Source organism: Hevea brasiliensis, chromosome 3 (assembly GCF_030052815.1).
Source record: "Hevea brasiliensis isolate MT/VB/25A 57/8 chromosome 3, ASM3005281v1, whole genome shotgun sequence".
Classification (NCBI taxonomy): Eukaryota; Viridiplantae; Streptophyta; class Magnoliopsida; order Malpighiales; family Euphorbiaceae; genus Hevea; species Hevea brasiliensis.
The window spans coordinates 9380194-9403688 of record NC_079495.1 but is presented as its reverse complement, the minus strand read 5'-3'; the positions used below and the strand labels follow the sequence as shown (position 1 = coordinate 9403688).

Genomic DNA, 23495 nt, shown 5'->3' with positions numbered 1-23495 from the left:
ACCTAATACTTCCTGTGATGAGAAAAAGTTTAATTTCATGCGTTTAATTTCTTGTGAATGTGATGCAAAAGAAAATCCGGCTAAGACCGGTCTCAAATTCTGATTAACAAAGTTCTTTTAGTTGCTATAGATATATGATGCCAAGTAAAATCAATTTTTAAGAGAATATCATATTTCTTTTGCCCCTAATACATTTAAGGAACGATATCGTGATCCCTGATGCAACATTGCAAAGGCCTTCTCCTCGGATATTTGATTATTCATTGCGGTACTCTGAGGCACTTAGATACTCCCCGTGTTCCTCAAAGTATTCAATCAATCTTTTTAAGAATGCATCACTAACCACTGTCTCGGTGTCACAGACAAGGCAACACTGTCTTCTTGCCCGTGTCACAGCTACATTCATTCGTCTGTGATCACTCAAAAACCCCACCTGAAATGTTTGGGAAATTCAACTTTTAAATATGCTATGATTCTGAGATTTCTAACATTTCAAATATGTAGAAAGGGAAGACAAGCAACAAAATTGCTTGGAATACCTCTTTCTTTGAGTTTGATCGAACCATAGAAATAATAATGGCTTCCTTCTCTCGGCCTTGGAAACCATCAACTGTTGAGATTTCCATATCCTTTAGCTTATCTTCATTGCTCTTCAATATCTTCAGCAAGACAACCTGCGGTGCTAATTGCAGAATGTCTAAGGAAAAGCCAGATAAAGAGGAAAGAAAAGTGCATAGATGTAGAGAGCAGATTTTCATTTGTCTGGAAGCTATTTTATTTACTCACTAGTACTTGTACTTGCTGAATAGTCAGCTCATAGAAATGGGAGAATTGCTGAATCACAAAAACTCATACCTGAGCTGCATAAGGGGTAATTATTCCAATATCAGAAGCCTGAACACCACTCTCAACAAGTCTCTTTGCATGGGCCACAGCAACTTCAGCTTCTCCTTCATTCAATGTGCTATCTTCTTCATCTTTCTTTTCCTCCATGTCACATCTGAAGCATAATAACATTCAATGTTTATATTCTGACTTCTTTTAACCCTTTTTAACAACTTAAAGGCTTCCAGATATCTTGGGGACTTGTTCAATCACTTTTGCTTCTCATAATTCTTAGACTGTTAATTGCTTCAACTGAGTTTGATTTTAATTTTATTTTCATGAACTAATTGGAAATGAAAGCAGGAATCTCATTTGGAATGCCCAAAAATCTTTATTAACATTTAAGTCAAAGAAGTAACTGTTATTAAAACATTGTGGAGATATAGGGCTTGTTTGGCATTGTTATTGGAGCTGCTATTGAGAAAAACACTTTTTTAAATATGCTAGTTAGAGAATATTAAAAAATAATTTAGAACTAAATTTGATAAGTTTTAATCATAAAAACACTAAAATAACAAAACAACTTTTTCCAAATTGTTTTTTTCAACATCTAAAATAGTGCTTTTTTTTTTCCCCAGAAAAGCAGCTTTAGCCCTCCAACCTCAATGCTAAAGAGGCACATAGTCATTTCAAGTAATAATGACCTCCACTCAATGAAGCACAGATCAAGTGCATAGCTTATACAGTTATGCTACATACCCAGCAATGTCTATGAGAAGAAGGGTCTGTTCTGTGGATGAAGACCTCTTTACACGTTCAAGATCAAGAAGCTTATGTGCAGCAACACTAGAATGGGCCTTGATCTGAATAATCATTCACGATGTAAGAGGAAGAGAAACAATCAAAAACTATCCCACCAATCAGAATATAATGATTTTCTGTTCATTAACAAGTTCACTTGGTAAACAAAACCTAAACATGATCGAAGTACCTTACTATCATACAGCTCCTTAGATGACCAGTTCATAATAAGTTCATGCATTCGGTACTGGACAGTGAGCATAGAAGTAACTTCACCACCATACAAGTCTGCAAGGCGTTCAAAGAGAGTTCTTCCTAAGCCTTTCTTCTCAGCTTCAACACTTTGGATGGTTGGAGGAAGCTGAAGATGGTCTCCTGCAAGAATACACCTTGAACCCTGGAAGAATGATCATATCCCATTAACTGAAGCTCAGTGTGTTAATTCTGTAACAATTAATATTGTTTCTTAATGTTATTCTCAAATTTCACTGAGACAACATTAAAGAAGAGCACATGTACCAGAAAAATACTCAATTTATTATCTACCTGTCCTTCAAAAGTGTCTTTATTGCAATCAACCTAACAAGCATCTGTGATTCTCTACTCAACTAAACTAAAGGTCAGTCCCAAGTAGAGTCAGCTACATGCATTTCAGTGATATGAAAAAACTTATCCCATCCACATATTAAACAATTATCCTCGTCTCTGTCCACAATATCAGCACATATGCATGTTTCTGGTTGCCGATGCATGTGTGTAAAAAACTATGTAACACACCAATAATTCTAGCAGACATCCAACACAATCCAGTTTTAGAGGAAGTGCAAATGAAAGATTTTGTTGACATGAATTCAGGTTGTTCACCAATACCTTTAATAAAGCAATCCAGCAAGCTATTTCAAGCGCCTGAGCAGCTTCATCAATAATGACCAAATCAAATGAAGTACTGTCCAGCTTGTGAGATAATGCACCAGTCAAGGTTGTCAACACCACATCAGCATTTTTAATTACATCTGACACAGCTAGTTGCTGTCTTTTGCGTTCTTCTTTTGAAAGAGACCGGAGCTCCCTTTGGATGTCTCTTCTAGTGCTTTTGTCCTTGGTTTTTAACAACTTTCCATTTAGTGCCTGGAGAAATGCAAGGAAAACATTAGACTGAATTTTTGACATGATTTGTTTAAATGAAAGGAATAAAGCTCAATTTCCCCCTTATACTTATTAAGGAAATCCAATTTAGCCCATTTTTTTACTTTTGTTTCAATGTAGCCCAGAAGTTTTGATTTATGTCCAATTTAGCCCAATCTCTCAAATTTGTGTTAACACAAACCATTTCCTAAATATTTATTTTTTGCCATTTTTAAAATTAAAATTACTTTTATATTTTATCATTAATTAAATTAAAATATAAAAAATATTATTTTTATTATTAAATGTTATTAATTAAAATGAAATATGAAAAAATTATTTTTATATTTTCATATAATTAATTAAAAAATTATAATAATTATACTTAATTAAATTGAAAAATAATAAAAAATATATTATTTTTTTCTTTTCATATAATTAATTAAAATTAAAAATTATGATATAATAAATTTTAATTATTTAAATTAAAAAAATTATTTTTATATTTACATGTTTTTAATTAAAATTAGCAAATTATAATTAAATAAAATTAAAAGTATAAAAATATTATGTTTATATTTCCATATTATTAATTAACATTAAAAAGTAAAATATAATAAAATTAACTAATTATAATTATTGAATTAACATTAAAAATAATTAATTATGTTCAAAAAAATTAAAATAATTAAATAAGTAATTAACATTAAAAATATTAAAAATTAAAAATTAAAAAAAGAAAACTCATGCACAAGTGGTGAGTGAATTGCACATTCTTCAATTTTAGACTAAATTAAACATAAAACTAATGTTTTGGACTAAATTGAACCAAAAATAAAAAAATGCGCTAAATTAAACCCCCACCCCCCCAAATAACCACAGGGGCCAAATTGAACTTTATTCCTTAAATGAAACAGCATGAAGTTAAGTGGGTTAGGGTGGTTCGGCTCATAAATGAGCCAACCCGTTTAGACCAAAAAAAAAAAAAAGGTTGGCCCATGTTAACCAAATAGGTTGCGATTACTTGATCAGGTTTTCTTGTCAACCCATATAACATGGCCCAAACTAACACATACACAACCTGTTTATATATCCACTAACATTTTAACACATATATTATCTATCAAATATAATATAATGAAACGAAAGTTAAAACTTTATCATTATTATTATTATTATTATTATTATTATTATTATTATTATTATTCCAATTTAATTTAATTACCAAAATAACCTTTTATTTCATATCATCCATTAAAAAAAATATTATGAACAATTAATGACACACACATATACAATTACACACATTAAAGATTGCACAATTTTATTATTGTTGATATTTTTAACTATTTATTCTATGATTTAGAAACAAATTTATGAACATGTTCTGTTTAGAATTATTTATATTTATTTATTTAAATCAAGTTTTCCTAAATGAATGGTTTATCTATTCATTTTTCATATAAAATAGTCAGATTCGAAGATGTCATCCGGGCACATAAACACATGATGCAGCTCAAAATGTTATAGTGAAAGGGGAAAAAGTTTCTAAGAAAGAAATGGCCACTGTTCTTTGTTTTAAATTTAAATTTCACTGCTGCAAATAATAGCAACAACAATTTTCAATCAAGAATTTATTGTTTAACAGGATATGAAAGAAACCCCCACTTTAAACAGCAAAAATAGATATATTTTGCTTAGGAAGTTAGCACATTTAAGTTGTAAACTGAAACATCTACCTTCATCTCCTTCCTGATGTCATTTGCAAGAGCACTATTGTCCCCCTTTAGTACCTGCAGGCAGAGAGAATAAATTAGAAACACACCAAGACAGAAGTAATGAAGTGTTTGAGTGTTGCCAATTTCTCCACATGAACTAGTATGCAGTTAATGCAATTATGCATAAAAAGTATTCCAGCCAATTTGAAAGAGATTTACAGATAACAGAGGAATTGCCATCCACTTCACCATGTTTAATAATAAAAGAAGACATAAGGAAAGGTTTTCGAATTTGTAAATGGCAGAAGGGCATGTTATAAGCATACACTAACACTGCTATCCTCATACAATAGAGCCTTAAAGGGGAATGATTGACTATTTATCAGGTAATGAAATGGGAATAAAGTAACAATTTCTCCCCTTGAAAAATATGTGAAGAGATTGTCATCCCTATAGGCTTACGTAAGTCATATGTGAAATGCTACTAGTATAAACTGATGGAAAAACAAGGATGTTTAATTCATGGATATCCAAATCAACAAGTGAACCTCATGCCACAGAAGCAATCTATGACATGCTACCTACATAAATAGATGGGAAAACAAGAGTCTTTAAGACATGGATATTCAGAACGAGAAGTGAACCTCATGAACAGAATAACAAGTGCGCATATACCTAAACAGATTATCATGAAGATAAGAATTCTGTTATCCAAAATTTTTTATTCAAAAAAATAGACTACCTTGATATACCTGTGCATCAAGCGCACTGTCCAACACTTGAGGTAGCAAGCGTGCAGGATGCCCCAATCTCACCAACTTTATTCTAAGCAAATTGGAAATTAGAATCAGAAATCAATATCAAAACACACACTCAATGCTAAGGTCAGAAAACATTTAATCGGAGTCTGACACATGGCTCTATAATTCAAACTTTTGTCCAAACGTTGCTTGCTCAAGACATAGTAGTACCATTTTAGTTGAAATTATATATTTTCAGACAAAATTAATTTTACTAGAACTATTGCATTTAACCTTTTAACAGCTTACAAAAGTTCTAATATATCCAACTGTGTAAGTGGCCAAGTCCAGTTAAGGAATCTTTTTGTAGGCTATCTAATTACTAGAGAAACATTCACCATACTTTTGATTAGTTACCACACTTTTCCCCACATACTTGTCCATAACATATTTTGTTAGTAATAATCAAAACACTTTTATTAAGAATTTAAAAAAATACCAAAATTGTAAATTTGTAACAGGTCTTGAATGAACAAGATAACACTAAAATGTCTAAATTATTTACAAAAAAATGATATTTTGGTCCACAATATTATGGATATTAATTATTTTTCAATTTTCATTAAAAAAAATGTTTTTCAATTACATATTTGTAGAATGTGTTATTAATATTTTTATGAAAGATATAAAATTATATTTTATTAAGTTTTTTGTCTTTATAAATTAATCCATCAAACGCACAGATGATTGACTAAATATAAGGACTATCTACCAGAAACAAAGAGAATGCCTACAGCATCAAATGGTTAGGGATGGCAATTATTCCCAAACCAGATCCGACCCACCCCAAATCTGATAAATTTTTCCCAACCTTGATATTGTGCGGGGCGGGGACGAGGAGCCCTTCTCTCCGCCCCAAATCTCCATAACTCGCCCCGCACAATAATATGTTATTATTTTTTTATTAAAAAATAATTTATTTATATGTATTTATGTATTTAAATATTATAATTTTAGCAAAAAAAAGAAATATATTATTAAAATTATGTTTAAAACTTATATTTCTAACTTATAATTTATTTTTTAATAATTAAATTTATATTACATATTAATAAATTAAAAAGAAAGGTCCCCGTAGGAAAACCCACCCCATCCCGCTCCTCGGTGGAAAAGTCCCTGCTCTAACCCCAAACTCCTGTGGGGCGAGAACGGGGGAGCGGCCCCTGCCCTGTTGCCATTCCTATAAATGGCAATATGGTGAACACCCATCTATATCAAAACTATATATATATATATATATATATATATATATATAGAGAGAGAGAGAGAGAGAGAGAGAGAGAGAGAGAGAGAGAGAGAGAGAAAAAATAAAACATAACCTATCAAATGATTATAGAGCTTGAATTGTAATTATTAAAATTTTTAAAACTTTCCATGTGATAATTATGTTGACTTGCATTATTTAATAATTTTAAAATATACTTTAAACAATATAGATTCATTTAGAGTTTTACTCATTGCATACATGCTACTTAATACATATACTATAGAAACAAATGAAATTTTAAAAATTACATTAATACAGGTAACTACTTTAATTACAATATATTTTAAACAATAATTTATATAAAAAAATAACCAATAAAATTACAAATAAAAAAATTTAAATACATGTACTTGTTAGATCACATAGTTATTAGTAAACATATTAGAAAGGCCACATGATCAAAAAAGACTCTAGACTTTTTCATGCATGGGTTATTAACTAGTGGCAATATAATTACCAGGGATATGATCCAAAAAAAAAACCCAAAACTTTAGTTCTTGTGTCAATTTTAGCTTGATAGAAGAAACATCAATGTTAGAAAAGAAAATTGTACTTTGTATTGATACTTGTGTACTGGATTTGTACCTGTGGCGAACAAGTCGCTCAACAATGTTGTCCACAGCAATATTTGAAGCAGCACAAGCAAGGATCTTTGATCCATGTTTCACTTCTTGCAATATGATTTCCACCACGGTTGTAGTTTTTCCAGTTCCAGGTGGCCCATGCAGCAAAAATACATTCTTTGATGACAAGGCCTTTGAAATTGCTTCTTTCTTTACCCAAAAAAGAAAACCAGAAAAAAGAAGCAAGGTTCCTTAGCTTGTTGAAATGCATGAAGCCTTGCAAATAACTACTGAACAGAGCAAACTGGAAAAGAGCTGAATGCACATGTACACTCAATAATAGTCGCCATACTGTATGAGTTTAACATTCAAATCCGAGATACACCAGGAGAAACTTTCCCAAACCAAGCCAACATATTTTAGTAGAAATCATTTAAACTACTTTTAATCTCCTGATAAAGGATCAACCAAATCTAGCCCAAACTACTTAAATAATATAAAGGCTTGGAATAGGGCCAAAGGGCCAATTTCACCACCAACTTATAGTGAAAGCTCAATTGAATTCCTAAACAGAATTGTGGTCTAATTAGGCCCTTTTTGCTTTATTTTGTCTCGCCCTAATTTATCATGCAAGTCTCATGCCAGCAATGCTAGTTAAATGCCCATTACTTTACCAGACAGATCAGAGAATAGGACCCATTGTTATTCGTCCTCGATCTCTATCAGCATTACTCCCCATTCTCCTCTTAAAGCATGACAAAATTGATCCCTATTATATGAGGACCAGCCTTTACAATCTCACACCCACCGTTGTTTGTTCCAGTCCCACCTCCAACATCCACAAGCGATCGCATTCCATTGTATTCACTGCTTTCGCAATGATCTCAGATGCTCAAACCCTTCGTTGAATAAATTACTGAATTCTGGATTCACTGCTGTCAAATCCCAGAAACAAATTCTGTTCCTCTCACTCATCTCGCATTCCATTGTATTCACTGCTTTCGCAATGATCTCAGATGCTCAAACCCTTCGTTGAATAAATTACTGAATTCTAGATTCACTGCTGTCAAATCCCATAAACAAATTCTGTTCCTCTCACTCATCTCTCTATTGCCTCCCCTAAGTCCTCTCACCGCTGTCCTCATCATTTGGCTTCTCCAGTGCCACTTGGAGCATTAATTCAGGTAACACTATCGGACTCTCCTCTTGTTCCTGCAAAAATATTTCTGGGTTTCTTGCCCAAACACTTGCTAATCTACATCATTTGTAGATTAGGGATTGTGTAGTGATTGCTTACCATCTCATCCCAAATGGGCCCTTGAGGAGATAGGAATTTGAATCTGGATTTTGATGCAAAGGTTTTAGAGTTTGTAGTGTTCTTAATGAAAAGGTTTTTATGATTTTCTGGGATCTTAAAGCCAAGGCTCTTAATGAAGAGCTCTTGACCAGATGGGAATTTGAAGTTTTGGGATTTAACGCAAAGGTTTTTAGTGTTTGTAGTGTTCTTCATGCCTGCATTTTATGTCAATATGAGTACTGCAAAAGCATGGATAGTGGGCAGATTCCATCCATCAAAGCAAGCAATGAAAACATTGGCCTCTCATCAAGTTTCCATGTACTCAGCAAGGAAATTTGCTGATTTTGGAAATTGATGATTTTTTTTTTTGGAGGAGATCCAAGTTGCTGGAAATGAGTTTCAGTCCATGGAGTTGGATTTTTTTTTTATCTTGAAAATTGAAAATTTTATTTTATAATTTTAAAATATAAATTATTTTTTTAGTTTTTGTGGGTCCCACAATTTCATTTTTTAATACATTTTTCCCCAAGCTATTACACTTTAGCAAGGACATAGAGTAATACCATTCAAGTTGGGAACTAAACCTAATTAAACAGAAAAAAAAAAAGGATAAACTATAATTTAGTCCCTTAGGTTTGATTAAACCTACAACTTAGTCCCTGTAGTTTTAAAATCAAGCAATTTAGTTCTTGACAATTTAATAAACCCACAACTTAGCCCTCGCCATAAGAATTCTAGCTAAGTTACCATTAGTTCTAATAAAAATGATTAAAATGCACCTAATTCTATTTTAAATATAAAAATAATTTAGTCCCTGAAATTTTATTTTATTGACAATTTAGTCCTTGAGATTTGGTTAAACGTACAACTTAGTCCCTTTAGTTTTAAAACCAAGCAATTTAGCTCTTAACATTTTAACAAACCTACAAGTTAGCCCCTGTCTAGAATCACCGTTAATTGTCCATTAAATTTAGCAAAAATGATCAAAATGCTTTTAACTCTATTTTCAACCTGAAAAAAAATTTAGTCCCTGAAGTTCTATTTTACTAACAATTTGTATTCAGATTCATATTTTATTTTTCTTTTTTTATATATATAAAAATATAATATAATATATTATATGAAAAGATTATAAATTTGATAAATATACATATATATAATTATTTATATATTATTAAAATAATAACAGCATAAATAGAATTTTACAAAATTATAACTTTATAAAGGCTTATTTGTAAATAGTTATAATATTTAAGTATCAACTTTGTAAAATATATGGATGATTTTGTAATTAATTAAAATTTTTAAGGACGTTAAATTAATTAATACATATTTTAAATAATTATAATTTAAATTTAAAATTTTTAATTTAATGGGACTCACATTTTAAAAAATATAGGGAGTAATTTGTTAATAAAATAAAACCTCAATGACTAAATTATTTTCAGATCAAAAAAAAATTTAAGGACATTTTGGTCATTTTTGCTAAAATTAAAGGTAACTTAACTGGAATTCTAATGGCAGGGACTAACTTGTGGATTTATTAAAATGTTAATAACTAAATTGGTTAGTTTTAAAACTATAAGGCTAAGTTGTAGGTTTAAGCAAATGTCAATGACTAAATTGTAGTTTACCAAAAGAAAAACTAAAAAGAGTCTAATTAGACTAAAATTTAAGGGAACAATTGACCTTTCACTATAAGTTTAGGGAGGAAGGGTGCAAAATTGGTCCTTTAGCCCATCAGAGGAAGAAGAAAGTAGACCTCGTAGAGAAGTGGGAGAAGTAGATAGGACAGGAAGTTTAAATGTGAGATTAGGGGCGACCGAACTAAACTGATGAAATTCGGTTAGTCCGATAAGATGATATTAGTTTTCCGGTTCAGTTACCTCCAATTTGTGATCCCTTGCTTGTTTGATAACATGACAAAGAAATTGCTTTACCATGCCCGTGTGCCCCCGTGTGGGGTGGGGGAATTATCATCGAACTTCTTCAAAAGTTGACGCAGCATTTAAAAAAAAAAAATCAATTGAAGATTCTTGAAACAATTTAGGGAAGTCAATATGCCCAAATGCTATTATCTTTCAGCCCCCATATCATGATTTTATTGAGAACATTGAATAATTAATGAGGAACAATATTAAAAAGCATGTAGGAGTAATTGGGTATAGCATTATAATGCATATGCACACCTGAGAATGATCAAGATTGGAGTTAAATGGCGTGAATGTAACACCCTTCTTTGCTACTGTTGGCGGTCTCTCTCCAAATAGGACAGGAATTAAATCAGCAGCAGGGCCCTTCTGCACACCTTTGCTCAATTGAATTAATGCTTCCTTCATCCTACGATATGTCACCTGCAGAAGAAATCAAAATCTATAACCTTTTAATATGACCGAATTGATCCATACATAAATGAGAGAGTATTTCTGGAACTCAGCTTGTACAAATGAGCCGATATACAGCATACCAAATTGCAAATTTAAAATATGATAGAACATAAGTTGAACTGCTACACGTTTGCATAACTCCGCACTGAACTACTAATGAGCATTAAGCATCAACAGAGAAGAGAGGGGGAAAAAAAAAACCTAGAATGGAACCAAGACAATACAAACTCAACCAAATATTTAAGTCATATCTATCCTGTCATTTGAAGTTTGCAACAAGTAAAGCCAATATGAGATATTTACAAGGAATGGAATCTGAACTGGGTACCTCATTTGCCACTTTCTCCAAACGTAGGGGACTATTTAAACCCTCTTCTGGTATATCATCAAAAGCAACAGTAATAGAGGAATCCTATTCAATATGCAATCCAAATCACCAGTAGAAGTCAAGAAAAAAAATTCATTTATTGCTAAAAATTACATGACTAATAGTGTAATAGCTCAACATTTTGTTCCAATTCCAGGATTACCTTTAGGCGGTAAACCACACCTTGCCCAAGAGCAGGAGATCCGACATCAGCTTTGTTTGGTTTCAAAACCACCACATCATGAGGGCTGAACTGCAACAAGGAAAAAGCACATAATAAGTTCCAGCAATAAGATGGAACAGAGGATTGGAAACAAAAAAAAAAAAAAGGAAAACGAACTATCCACCATTGCCAATTGCAACATCACTTTGGAAATTTCTCAGCTTTACAACTGATGAGAAAATTAATGGGTGTTCCATCTTGTGGAAATGAAAATTAAGATTAGCAACCATGAATCAAAGAAAAGGTCTTGCTTTGATTAGATATTTTAACTAGTTCATTGCAATACTAGTTCAATTCTTTGCAATAACAAATAACATATTTATCATTTTTTTAATCTCTAATTACATATTTGCACAAGGAAATATGAAGCCAACAGCCAACACATCTCCCTCATTGTTTAAATTACAGGCATATCAGAAGCATTTGCAAGCATTAAGGGTTCTTAGAATATGAAGAAATGTAAAAGATTTCATTCATATCTGTAAACATAAAGCTCAAATCTTTTAGCTCTGTCATCAAGATCAATTTACACTAGAGCTCAACGTTAGAATAATAATACAATAATCAAACGTAGAAAATATGAGTTCAAAAAAAAAACTACCTAAATCAAACTCGATAAATCGTCTTTATAACCGATTTCTCACCTTGTGAGCAGGAAGAACGTCCCCCTTATTAGATTGGAACTCAAGAAGAGTTTTCCCCATAAGCCCTGTCTATCACCATAACAGAAAGAAAAACATTAAAGAGAGAGAGAGAGGAAAAAAGAGACAAAAAGGTTAAGAAATTTCAAAAATCCTATGATTTTCACAGCAACTCTCTCCAATTAAGCAATCAACTCAAAAGATTGTGTTTTTATGCATGAGCACATTGTTTTCACAGCAACTAATTAAATGGGGAAAGCATAAAGAATATAAATACCTGAGCATCAACACACTTCAAATTGAGAACTGTAGAACCCCTCTTTTGAGCACTATCCAAGTTTCTAGACGCCCCTGAACTGATAGAAGCTGATATCTCAGCTTCCTTTGAAAAAGGACAATATATATATATCAGAAATGCAAAATCACAAATCAGTCAAAAGCTTTGATTCTCGAAAGATTCAATCTTTCGGCTGGAAACTTAATTGATAACAAACGACCATAACAACAATGAAAACCCATATCAAAAGCCCCAGAGAACGTAAAGGAGAGAGCAGAAATTATGAGTTGCAGTGGAGAAAAAGAGAGAGAGAGAGAGAGAGAGAAAGAGAGAAAGGGAGGAAAAAAAAAAAACCTTTTCCAAATCAATTAAAGGAGCCATAATAGAGACGAATTCTTGGAGTGAGAGAGCTGAAGCCTTCTTCTTTGTCTTATCCCTCTCCGTCGCCATTGCAATGCGCTACCAATGCTATGCTGTCTTGTCTCTGCGAAAGCGCAATAGCGTCAGACTGCATAACACTTAGCGGATGAGTTTAGAATAAACAAGTTTTAAAGCCCGAGCGAGCAATGCTCGAACTAACTCATAAAAATATGTGACAACCGTTTATTTATAATAATTTTTAAATTTATAAATTAAAAAATAAATAAATTGAGAGATAATATTTTATTTTTATATTTATAAATTATGTATTTATAAATTAATTTAATTAAATATTTTATTATATTATTTTTATTTTATTTTTAAAATTTTTTCATAAATTTTATTTAATATTTTTAATTATTTTAATAATAAATATATTTATTAATTATTTTTTATCAAATATATTAATAATTTTAATTAAATACATAATTATTTAAAATTTTAAATACTTTATAAGTTTAAATTAATTTATAAGTAGTTAATTTTCTTAAGTTAAGTTAATTTTCTCATTTTTTTTAATTATAAGTTCTCTTAGCTTTTTTTTTTCTTTTTTACAATTGACTTGTTAATATTAAGTTAAATTTCATTAACAAAATTATTTAAGAAAATAAATTTTATATTAAATATAATTTTTAATATACTTAAAAAAATCCATCAATTTAGGTAAGAAAATAAAATTTAAATTAATTACAATTATATCATTTTATAGATAATTATTTTTTATTTACCGTAACCCTATGAAGAATGAGAGATCGAAAGTGTAAAGTGTCGCCGCGGACGATAGCTACTGCTCGTTTGCAACTGCAACTGATGAAAAGCAATTTGACCTGCGCTTCTCTATGGAGATTCTAAAGCTCATCGTTTGTTGTTCGTGGTGGCTGCAATTTTCACTTGCGTTTTCCTTGTCAGGGGTAAGCTCGTTCTTCAACGGGTCATTGATTGTACTCATCTCATCTCTGCGAAATGCTACGCCGGGTAGAATATTCCCCAACTCGTATAATCTCTTTCCTTCAAAGTTATCCATCTCTAATAGTGAGAGTTATCTCAAGCAATGCAAGTGACCGGTATGTAGAGTCGTACCTTGTTGAAAATTGTGGGTTATCTCCAAAATTTGCTCTCTCAGCTTCTAAGAGTCTCAATTTTTAAACCCCAGAAAGAGCAGACTCCGTCCTTGCCTTTTTCAAGGCACGTGGGTTCTCAAAGACCCATATCGCAACACTTATCTGTAAGCGCCCATCGGTGCTTGTGGCAGATCCTAAGAAAACCCTTTTGCCCAAACTCCAATTTTTGCACTCCAACGGGTTTTCAATCCCTGAAATTGTCAATGTTTTATGTACGTGTATGCCTTGACATTCTACATTCTAGCTTAAAAAACCATTTAATCCCTGCTTTTAACGTCGTTAAAACTTTTCTTCCATCTGATCAGAATGTTGTTCATGCTATAAAACGATTTCCGCGTATTATGCTTTCTCAACTTGAAGGCCGTCTCACCTAATATCAAAATTTTGCAAGAAAGTGGATTGCCAAAATCAAGTATTGCTTGGCTACTAAGATATCACCCTTCAACGTTTATAACAAGCACAAATCAATTTTCTGAGATTGTAGAAGAAGTGAAGGGAATGGAGTTGAATCCTTTGTCAGTGAACTTTGTTGTTGCAATCCAAGCAGTAAGGGAAATGAGCAAACCAGCATGGAAAGGGAAACTTGATACTTATAAGAAGTGGGGTTTGGTCCATCGGGCACTCTGGTTGGGCTTAAAATTTTGTCCCAATGAGGTATCGTTAATTCAAGGGTATTGTTTAGATGTCCAAAGACCATTCATGTTGAACCCAAAGTCCATTTATCGACGCTCCTCTCCGTTCGAAATGGGCCCATATATATAGCTATGGCTCAATTATATTGTATTATTATAAAATAATAAATAACGATGGTGATGACGATGAGTTGATTTTTCACTTCACCGACTTGTAATTTGAATAGCAAATATTACTAATAATTTATTTTATTACATGTTGACTAATAAAATTATTTTTTGTATTACAAGAAAATATAATTGTCCTATAAAATTTTAACATATCAAATTTTATATTATAAAATTATTTTTTATTTTGATTATAGAAATAGGGAAGGGATAGAATGGAAAAAAAGTGAGAATGATGGCAAAAATGTAATTTTCTTTTGTAAACCAGTTAACTTGTTATATAGGTCATGGTGACATTTTGTAAACAAAAGTTAAAGTTGAGTGATGTTTTTATTGAAATTGAGGGGCTGAAATGAAACAATCTTCAAAATTGAGTGACAAATTTACCCAATAAACAACAAATTTACTCTCTTCTTCTTTTTCTATTCCTATGTGATTGAAGAAGCTATTAATTTGAACTCTATTGAGTAGATTTCGGTTTAAATTGAAAAATTGAATCGAATTGAGTCAATTCGATTCAATCAGTTCGGTTATAAATTTTAATAGGTTCAGTTTGATTTTATATTATAAAAATTTTAATTATTTCGGTTTGATTCGGTTTTGAAGATAAAAAATCGATTAAATCAAATCAAATTGAATAGTAATTTTTTATATTCAAATCAAACCAAATCTATTTTTGAATTTATTTATTTTTATGAAGAATTTATGAATCTATTTAATTATATATACATATAAATTATTTAATTTCATTGATTAATATTTATTAGGTTCAAACCAAAGTCAACATTAGACTAAATAAATTGAAAATCAAGTCTAAATTAAAAAATAATCAAAAATCAAAACCGATCGGTTTAAACTGAATCAAACCGAAATAGAGTGATTTGATTCAATTCGATTTTTTATCTATTTCGATTTAATTCGATTTCTAAAATATGTAATTTAATTTTCATAATTTATTTCGATTTGATTCGGTTTGAATCGAATGCTCACCTCTACATGAGACTTGTCCCTAACAGGATACAAAAATTCAAGATTTTAAGGTTTCCTTTATCTTTGATTAATTTTGATTGTGTGAAAAAATGTGTTATTTTGGGCATTGATATTAGTCCTTGGAATGTGGTTGTGTATCATGGTATCAATTTGATGGTTGTTGATAGGAAAGTGAGGCTTGTAGAGTTAGGTTTTGAGATATATGATACTTGGCATGGGAGTTTTTGCTTTTGTTCTTGTTATTCTAATGGCAGGATTAATTTATTGATTTATTAAAATATTAGAATTAAATAGTTAATTTTTAAAAATATAACTATTAATATAATGTCGATTTTATTAAATAATAGTGATTAAAATTATATTTAATAATATTAATTATTTTAATTACTATCAAATATATTATCAGTCATTAATTATTAAATATTAATAATTAACTATTAATAATTATCTATTTTTAACCTAAATTATAATTTACCCATTAATAATTATTTCCAAAATGAATTTTACAAACTTAATACCTTGTAAATTAAAGTCACTGGTTTTAACAAAATTACAATTATAGCATTTTGTTAAATAATTATTTTTTATTTTTTTATTTCTTAATATTCTAATAATTACCGTAACCTAGGAAGGATGAGAAATCAAAACAGTAAAATGTCGCCGCGGACCATAGCTATTGCTTGCCTGCAACTGCAACTGATGAAAAACTACTTGACCTGCGTTTCTATTTGGAGATTCTAAAGCTCAGCGCAATTAGATCGTTTGTTGCTCGTGGTGGCTGCAATTTTCACTTGCGTTTTTCCTGGTCAGGGGCATGATAAAATTCATACCAATAACGATTAGTGGTATTCATCTCATCTCATCGATGCAAAATGTTTCGCTGGGTAAAATTTCCCTCAACTCATATAATCTCTTTCCTTCAAAATGATCCATCTCTGATAGTGAGAGTTATCTCAAGCAATGCAAATGAGTCCCATGTAGTGTCTTATCTTGTTAACAATTGTGGGTTATCACCAAAATCTGCTCTTTCAGCTTCTAAATATGTCTCTTTTAAAACCCCAAAAAAGCCAGACTCCGTTCTTGCCTTTTTCGAGGCACATGGGTTCTCAAAGACCCATATCGCAACACTTATCCGTAAACGCCCAACTGTGCTTTTGGCAGATCCTGAGAAAACCCTTATGCCTAAACTCCAATTTTTGCACTCTAACGGGTTTTCAAGCTCTGACATTGCCAAAGTTTTATGTGTATGCCCTGAGATTCTGCATACTAGCTTAGAAAAACAGATAATCCCTGCTTTTAACGTCATAAAAACTTTTCTTCCATCTCATGAGAAAGTTGTTTGTGCTATAAAACGGTTACCACGAATTATGCTTTCTCATCTTGAAACCTATGTCTTACCTAATATCAAAATTTTGGAAGAAAGTGGATTGCCAAAATCAAGTATAGCTTGGCTACTAAGATATCAACCAGCAACGTTTATGACAAGCTCAAATCGATTTTCTGAGATTGTAGAAGAAGTGAAGGGAATGGGTTTGAATCCTTTGTCAGTGAACTTTGTTGCTGCAATCCATGCAGTAAGGGCAATGAGTACATCAACATGGAAAAGTAAAATTGATATTTATAAGAAGTGGGGTTGGTCTGAGGAAGAGATTCTAGTGGCTTTTGGGAAGCATCCATGGTGTATGATGGGTTCTGAGAAAAAGATTACGGCAGCCATGGATTTCTATATCAACAAAATGGGTTGGGATTCTTCATATATTGCACAACATCCAGTACTTATATCACTGGGCTTGGATAAGAGGATTGTGCCACGGTGTTCAGTTATCCAGGTTCTGCTGTCAAAAGGTCTGATGAAGCAGACTAGGTTTTCTTCACCATTGATAATTTCTGAAGAATCGTTCCTGCATAAGTTCGTGACACCTTATGAGGAGGAAGTTCCACATCTGTTGAAGTTATATCGGGAGAAGTTGGAAATTGCAAAATGTAAGGATATGGAGAAAGGGGGCTAAGACATTTGTTGGGGCAATTATGGAAATGGTATGCCAGCTCGCCAATCCTTTAATTGTTATAATTATTCCTATTTCTACAATTTGGTCCAATTAACGACAATGGTTCTGAGTTTGTTCAAGTCTGATCATATATTTGATTGGTACTTGCATATGTTTTTTTTTTGGTCGTTGATGATGAGGATGACAACTCTAGGATTAACGGGGTTATGTGCCATGTTTCCTTTTGCAAGATAGTATGTTGGCTGCAACAGATTATTTTCCATCAAATCAAGTTTATGAATGGATTTAAAAAGGGGTGGGAGTCATTATTTTGTTTAGTAATTTGGTTGAGTCTTTGAATCGAGATCTTTTTGAAATGTATGCAGGACTGCTAGCTTACATTGAAGTAATAATTTCATTGATTCCTAACCCTAAATCTTGGCTCATTTCATGTGTTATTCTCCGCCACAAAATAGACATTGATTAAGGTCATAATATTAGTAATTGTTATCCTGGTGACTTTTGTGACAATGTTTTACTTTATCAAAGGAGTCGCTGGAGATTTTGAAGAGCTGGCTAAACATTTCACTGGGAAAGAGATGGCTTTCTTCTTCTTCTTATAGGGTGACAGGGATGGCATTTAATGGCTCTCCATTGGCGATGATGAATTATTTTTCAGTGATGGAGTGTTTTCTAGTTGAACAACACTCGGATTTTGAAACATATCATTCTTGGCTATGGTTCAAGAGCCACAACTTCGCTATTAAAGTTAATTAGTTGGCTGATCAGTTGTGTATTAGTTAATTAGTTAGATGGGAGAATGTGACAATGAATGGCGAGAAATGTAATTGTGATTACCGAGAAATAAGGCATTGTTTTGTAGCATTCGTTGATCAAATAATAGAACAAATTTCTTCTCAATCTCTCTCTCTCTCTCTCTCTCTCCTTGAATCATCTTCTTTCTTCTCTTCCTCTTGAGAGGTCAATGAGACCCGCCCCTGACAAGTTACAGCTTGAACTTCAAGATTCCAATGTTTTTACTGGGCACAGAAATGCCCAAGAGGTATGGTTGAGAGAGATTGTGCTGTTGATAATTTTGGTGAAGGTGGTCGTCAAACCATGATAGGTATTTGCATAAGAAAAGATTCCTCAGTGAGTCAAATTTCCTGGAAAGTTTAGGCATGAGGACGAACCGCGCATTGCAAGTTTGCAACCAAAACCTACCTTGATATTTACAACTGCAAAAACTAATGTAAATACATCAAGCATTTTAACAAACGGTAACTCAACTTGCATCTCTAATGGTTTAATATATTTAGACATTCAATTAAAAGTAAACGTCAGGCGTAAAGGGCAGAATTGGTACATCAAATTCATTGGGCCTGACAAATACTTTTATTCTGGTCCAAAAATATGCCCAGACATGGTGGGGTTAAAAGGCTGCAACACAATGAGATTTATCTCAACCACAAGAGCATAGCATCTGGGCTGTCTAAATAAATAACAGTCAAGTTACTTGAATATCAGAGCGTCACGTCCAGGCCCAACACCAATGTAATGGACGGGTACACCAATGAGTTCTTCTATCCTCTCCACATATTGACGTGCAGCCTTCGGAAGCTCTGAGTAGTTTCTAATGGAAGAAATATCACTCTTCCATCCAGGTAAAACCTCATATTCAACCTGAACACAGTTGGAAGAAATAAATCTAAGAGTTCCATAAAACAACTGAAGGATAAACATTAGAGACACCTGTTTTCTCCAAACAAAAAGACAACATATATATATATATATATATATATCAAGCAGGGTGTCATATAAAATTTTTCAGGTCTCGGAAATGATATGCTACTCTTATGATTTGCAAGCAACTAAAACTATTTAGCTAGCCAATGAGACCTTGGTCTAGTGGTAAAGCTAGCTAAGATTGAGGCTCAGAACTAGACCTAGCCACCAGCCCGATTCCAGTTCGAACAGGCCAAGAACCACCAGTTCACAATTCACTGAAAAGTGTGAACCTGAACAGGCCCTTAAAGCCCCCCAAGGTTCCGGTTTCAGTTACGATTCAATTTGATTCGATCTGGTTCCAATAAGATCCAAAAGTCCATTTTTTTTAAATGAAAAAATCCAGTTTAGTCCGGAACTGAACTGGAGGGTTCCAGTTCAATTCTAGTCTGGCTCAACCACAGTTCAAGTCAACTACAGGTTTGACTGGTTCTGGTTCTGAACCGGCCCATGGCCAGCTCTACTCAGAACCAATAGGTCCTAGGTTCAAGCCCCACAAGGGTTGGTTGTTTGCATTTCCATATTATTTGGTTGTTTGCCTATGTTTGCTTTGCTTTCCAAATGTACTTTGGTTTATGCCAGTTACAGTTGTAACTAACATAACCATGATATATTTTGCACTCTTTCTCTCACCAAAAAAAAAAGCTAACATCACAGGGCCATTATTCACTATATCCATTTTACCCACAAAGAGAATAATAAATTTTTGTTGTTATTTACAACATAACTAATATTTGAGAGTATAAAAGAAAAACTTACCTTCAATTGTTCAAGCAGACGAAGATCAGCTGGGAATGATTTAATAGGAGTACCATCCATTTGTTTATAAGCAACTCCCAACTGAATTTCAGGAAGATCAGATAAAACATCAAGTTTGGTGAGATTCAAAGAAGAAAAGCCATTAATCTGACAGCAGTACTTCAGTGCAACTATATCAAGCCAACCACAACGTCGAGGACGGCCCGTTGTGGTTCCAAACTCCTGCCCAGCAAACCTAAGTAGGTCACCCCCATGACCCAAGATCTCAGTAGGGAAAGGACCAGAACCAACCCTTGAAGTGTATGCTTTCACCTGCATGTAAAGTTAATATGAAGATGCTGAACAAATAATCATAAAGCCATTTGAGCATTTTAATTTTTGGTGTTTTAAAACAAGGACTAACTAAAATCAACATAGTGTCTAGTTTTGTGTCACCATAAGCCATAAAAATTTACTCTGCCAAAAATTAGGAGTTAAAATACATTCTTCAGATCTCATATAGATCTCCAACAGAAGCAAGATTTCTTAAGCACTAAAGGCATAGAAATCTGGAAGGTGTTTATCTTACATAATATACTATGTATCATTGTTTCAACTAAACAAGGTCAATAAATTTTCCAATTTCCAGAAAAATCTCTTCTGGATTGTAAGTCCTACACTCCTAGTATTTTCAGGCATCTCCAAAAAAAAAAGGCTAGAGGTAACAAGAAGGTAATGAAAAAGAAAAATGAATAAAAAAGAATTAAGCAAACATCTACTAACCACTCCAATGAGATCACCAATGACTCTTGGAGCAATACCAAGACCAGTGCAGATCCCGCCAGCTGACGGGCTAGATGAAGTCACAAAGGGATAAGTTCCAAAGTCAATGTCCAGCATAGTTGCTTGACCACCTTCAACCAAAATCTTCTTCTTCTGTGCAATGGATTCATTCATAACATGCACAGTATCTGCAATGAAAGGTTCCAACCTCTCTGCGAATCTCTTGTATCTCTCAACTTCATCCCTGAGCATTTCTGGGCCATAGTTAAAACCTTGGAACCTTGAAGCTGCATCTGATAATAAAACATCAAGCTTCTGAGGAAAAGTATCCATGTGCCTCAAGTCACTTACTCTAATGCCATTGCGGATCACCTTGCTCGAGTAACAAGGTCCAATCCCTCTTCTAGTAGTGCCAATAAATGATTTAGCAAGCTCAGCTTCTCTACGCCCATCTACTTCTAGATGGAAATCAAATAACAGATGAGCACGGTCCGACACCAATATCCTTCCCTCGCACGAGACACCATTAGATTCCAGGCCATCAATCTCCTTAAACAAACCTGGAAGATGCACCACAACTCCATTGCCAATAACGCAGAGAGTATCCTCATTAAGAATACCCGAAGGAACAAGGTGAAGGGCAAATTTCTTTCCCTCTGAACTGTAGATGGTATGACCAGCATTGGCTCCACCCTGGAATCAGAAAATGTTGCAGGTTCAAGGTCAAGCAAGCTTACAGTCAACAAAATTACAAGTAAAGCAAAATCCAAAGCTAAGATGAACCTCAATTAAAATCAGACAACCATAATCCATAGGAAATTAGATTCCTACAATTAAAAAATTCAATCTTGTTTGGCCAATCTCTGTTTGGTTTCTCAATATAAAGTTATATACCATCGAATACCCAACTCATATCATATCAGGGAAATTGTTATAGAAACCAAATACCACTAGAAGAATGAAAATTGCATACTCATGACAAGCAAGCTACCATCTTTGCCACATAATTTACTGCAAAAAGCTTTCTTTTTCTTTGTTCTTGGAAATATAGTGAAAGAAGGATTACCTGGCAACGAGCGACGACGTCGAAATGCTGAGCCAAGATGTCGACGAGTTTGCCTTTACCTTCATCGCCCCACTGACAACCTAAAACGCCGGAAACTTGACTGAGAGATTCAATACGACTTAGGGAGTCGCTGGTGGCAGACTCGGCGACACTCAACGACGGCGAGGAGGGAGGAGTTTTAACGGAGCATACTACGACGTTCCGAGGAGGGAGAAGCCGACGGTGGGCCCACTTTGGGGAAGTGATGGGGTTTGATGCGAGCCTGAGAGAGGTTAAGCTCATAGTGAAGGAAGTACCTGTATTGGGAAAGAGAAGCGGAAAAATGCGTAAGAGAGGAGGGTTTTTCAGAGGACGAGAATGATAGTGGGGAATGATCAAATGACAGGCGGGTGATAGAGGATGGCGTTTAGAACACGGATGGTGACAGTCAAAAGATTCGGCCTCACCGGACTCAGTGACTGTGTGCTCTGTGATACGACAGTCCAAACTTGTGGGCTATGGCGTCAAAGGCACAGAGCACTTTCCTTTCTTGAGCAATTATCATTACTCTGCGATATTAAATTGAGGTTCAATTTAATTTATTTTTAATTTTTTTTATTTAATTTAATTAATTTTTTTATTTATTTTAATTTAAAATTTTTAATTTAAATTTAACAAAAAAAAATTATACTTTTTAATTTTTATTTAAATTAAGAAATTAATAAATTTAATTTCAACTTATTATCATTCTCTTTTCTATTATATCAAAATTTTTTTCTTTTTTAATAAATCAAAAAAAATCTTTCATTTATTTTTATTATATCTAACTTTTTTTTCTCTTTCCATAGATTAAAAAATTAAAAAAAAATTAATTCCCAAAATAAAAAAAATATCATTAATTCCCAAAATATAATAAAATAATCATTTTCTTATCAAACTGAATTGAATGACCATAGTGAGAAACAAATATTTTTAATTGATTCGAAATTTTTAATTTATAAATTTTAGTTTTTTTTAGAAAAATATTAGTATTGATTTATTGCAATTGAAAAGTGAATTTAAAATATAAAATAAAAGGGATAAGAAAATGATTTCTAAAAATTTAAAAATTGAAAGTAAAAATAGTTTCTTGTTTTTATAAAATGAAAAATTTTAAAAAAAATCATACCGAACATAATTACTGAGAAAATGAGTATGACCATCCTCTATCTGACAAAAATTGGAGAAAGCTCACCAAACAAACAAAAAGAGCCTCTTGCAAGCCACAACAAGTTTTCAGAAGAGACTATCCAGATAGTAGTTCATGGATTGGTATCCATGAGGAAACCAAGCAGAAGAAGCCTCTTCCCATTTATGAGCTTGCCCTTGAGATCATCAGAAAGGAAGGAAAGAAACTACCCCCTCTTAAACCAGTTTCTTCTCCTCCTGCACTTTCCTTGGTACAACCCTGTATGATGTTCTCACCTACCTATGAAGCAGATTTTCCTCCATTAACACAACAGACCGACCAGCAGACCAAAATCTCCACCAGACC

General features: G+C 32.9%; 3 protein-coding genes across 6 annotated transcripts; 1 reads left to right on the top strand and 2 right to left on the bottom strand.

The window, feature by feature from the left end:
• Positions 1-15: 15 nt before the first annotated feature.
• Positions 16-12875, bottom strand: LOC110665155 (uncharacterized). Of its 4 annotated transcripts, none has more exons than XM_058143808.1 (15): positions 12646-12875; positions 12292-12396; positions 12018-12086; positions 11314-11403; positions 11112-11195; positions 10586-10750; positions 7122-7309; positions 5222-5294; positions 4491-4544; positions 2497-2754; positions 1817-2023; positions 1585-1688; positions 856-1000; positions 540-674; positions 16-433 (listed from the first exon to the last, which is right to left on the bottom strand). In XM_058143808.1, the coding sequence occupies exons 1-15, from the start codon at positions 12739-12741 to the stop codon at positions 257-259; spliced, it is 1950 nt and encodes a 649-aa protein (XP_057999791.1). In that variant the 5' UTR covers positions 12742-12875; the 3' UTR covers positions 16-256. The 4 variants fall into 4 exon arrangements, with proteins under 4 accessions (XP_057999791.1, XP_057999792.1, XP_057999793.1 ...); XM_058143809.1 differs by having other exon boundaries at positions 11314-11398; positions 12018-12082; XM_058143810.1 differs by having other exon boundaries at positions 11314-11398; positions 12646-12690.
• A 3356-nt stretch (positions 12876-16231) lies between these two features.
• Positions 16232-17750, top strand: LOC110665157 (uncharacterized). The gene has a single exon (XM_021825167.2). It carries the CDS (start codon positions 16495-16497, stop codon positions 17629-17631), a length of 1137 nt encoding a protein of 378 aa, XP_021680859.2. The 5' UTR covers positions 16232-16494; the 3' UTR covers positions 17632-17750.
• A 1150-nt stretch (positions 17751-18900) lies between these two features.
• Positions 18901-22363, bottom strand: LOC110665171 (adenylosuccinate synthetase 2, chloroplastic). The gene is made up of 4 exons (XM_021825184.2): positions 21983-22363; positions 20917-21609; positions 20155-20466; positions 18901-19293 (listed from the first exon to the last, which is right to left on the bottom strand). Exons 1-4 carry the CDS (start codon positions 22262-22264, stop codon positions 19123-19125), a joined length of 1458 nt encoding a protein of 485 aa, XP_021680876.1. The 5' UTR covers positions 22265-22363; the 3' UTR covers positions 18901-19122.
• Positions 22364-23495: the final 1132 nt, after the last annotated feature.

What these genes read in the sequence shown, in the direction of transcription:
- LOC110665155 (XM_058143808.1), bottom strand. Translation starts at nt 12,741, where the DNA reads ATGGCGACGGAGAGGGATAAGACAAAGAAGAAGGCTTCAGCTCTCTCA. An exon ending in TGGAGAAAGTGGCAAATGAG is followed by an intron (nt 10,751 to 11,111) that starts GTACCCAGTTCA and finishes TTTCTTCTGCAG; the next exon opens with GTGACATATCGTAGGATGAA. An exon ending in ACATCAGGAAGGAGATGAAG is followed by an intron (nt 2,755 to 4,490) that starts GTAGATGTTTCA and finishes GCATTTCTCCAG; the next exon opens with GCACTAAATGGAAAGTTGTT.
- LOC110665157 (XM_021825167.2), top strand. Translation starts at nt 16,495, where the DNA reads ATGTTTCGCTGGGTAAAATTTCCCTCAACTCATATAATCTCTTTCCTT.
- LOC110665171 (XM_021825184.2), bottom strand. Translation starts at nt 22,264, where the DNA reads ATGAGCTTAACCTCTCTCAGGCTCGCATCAAACCCCATCACTTCCCCA. An exon ending in ACGTCGTCGCTCGTTGCCAG is followed by an intron (nt 21,610 to 21,982) that starts GTAATCCTTCTT and finishes TTCTGATTCCAG; the next exon opens with GGTGGAGCCAATGCTGGTCA. An exon ending in TTGGTGATCTCATTGGAGTG is followed by an intron (nt 20,467 to 20,916) that starts GTTAGTAGATGT and finishes CTTTACATGCAG; the next exon opens with GTGAAAGCATACACTTCAAG.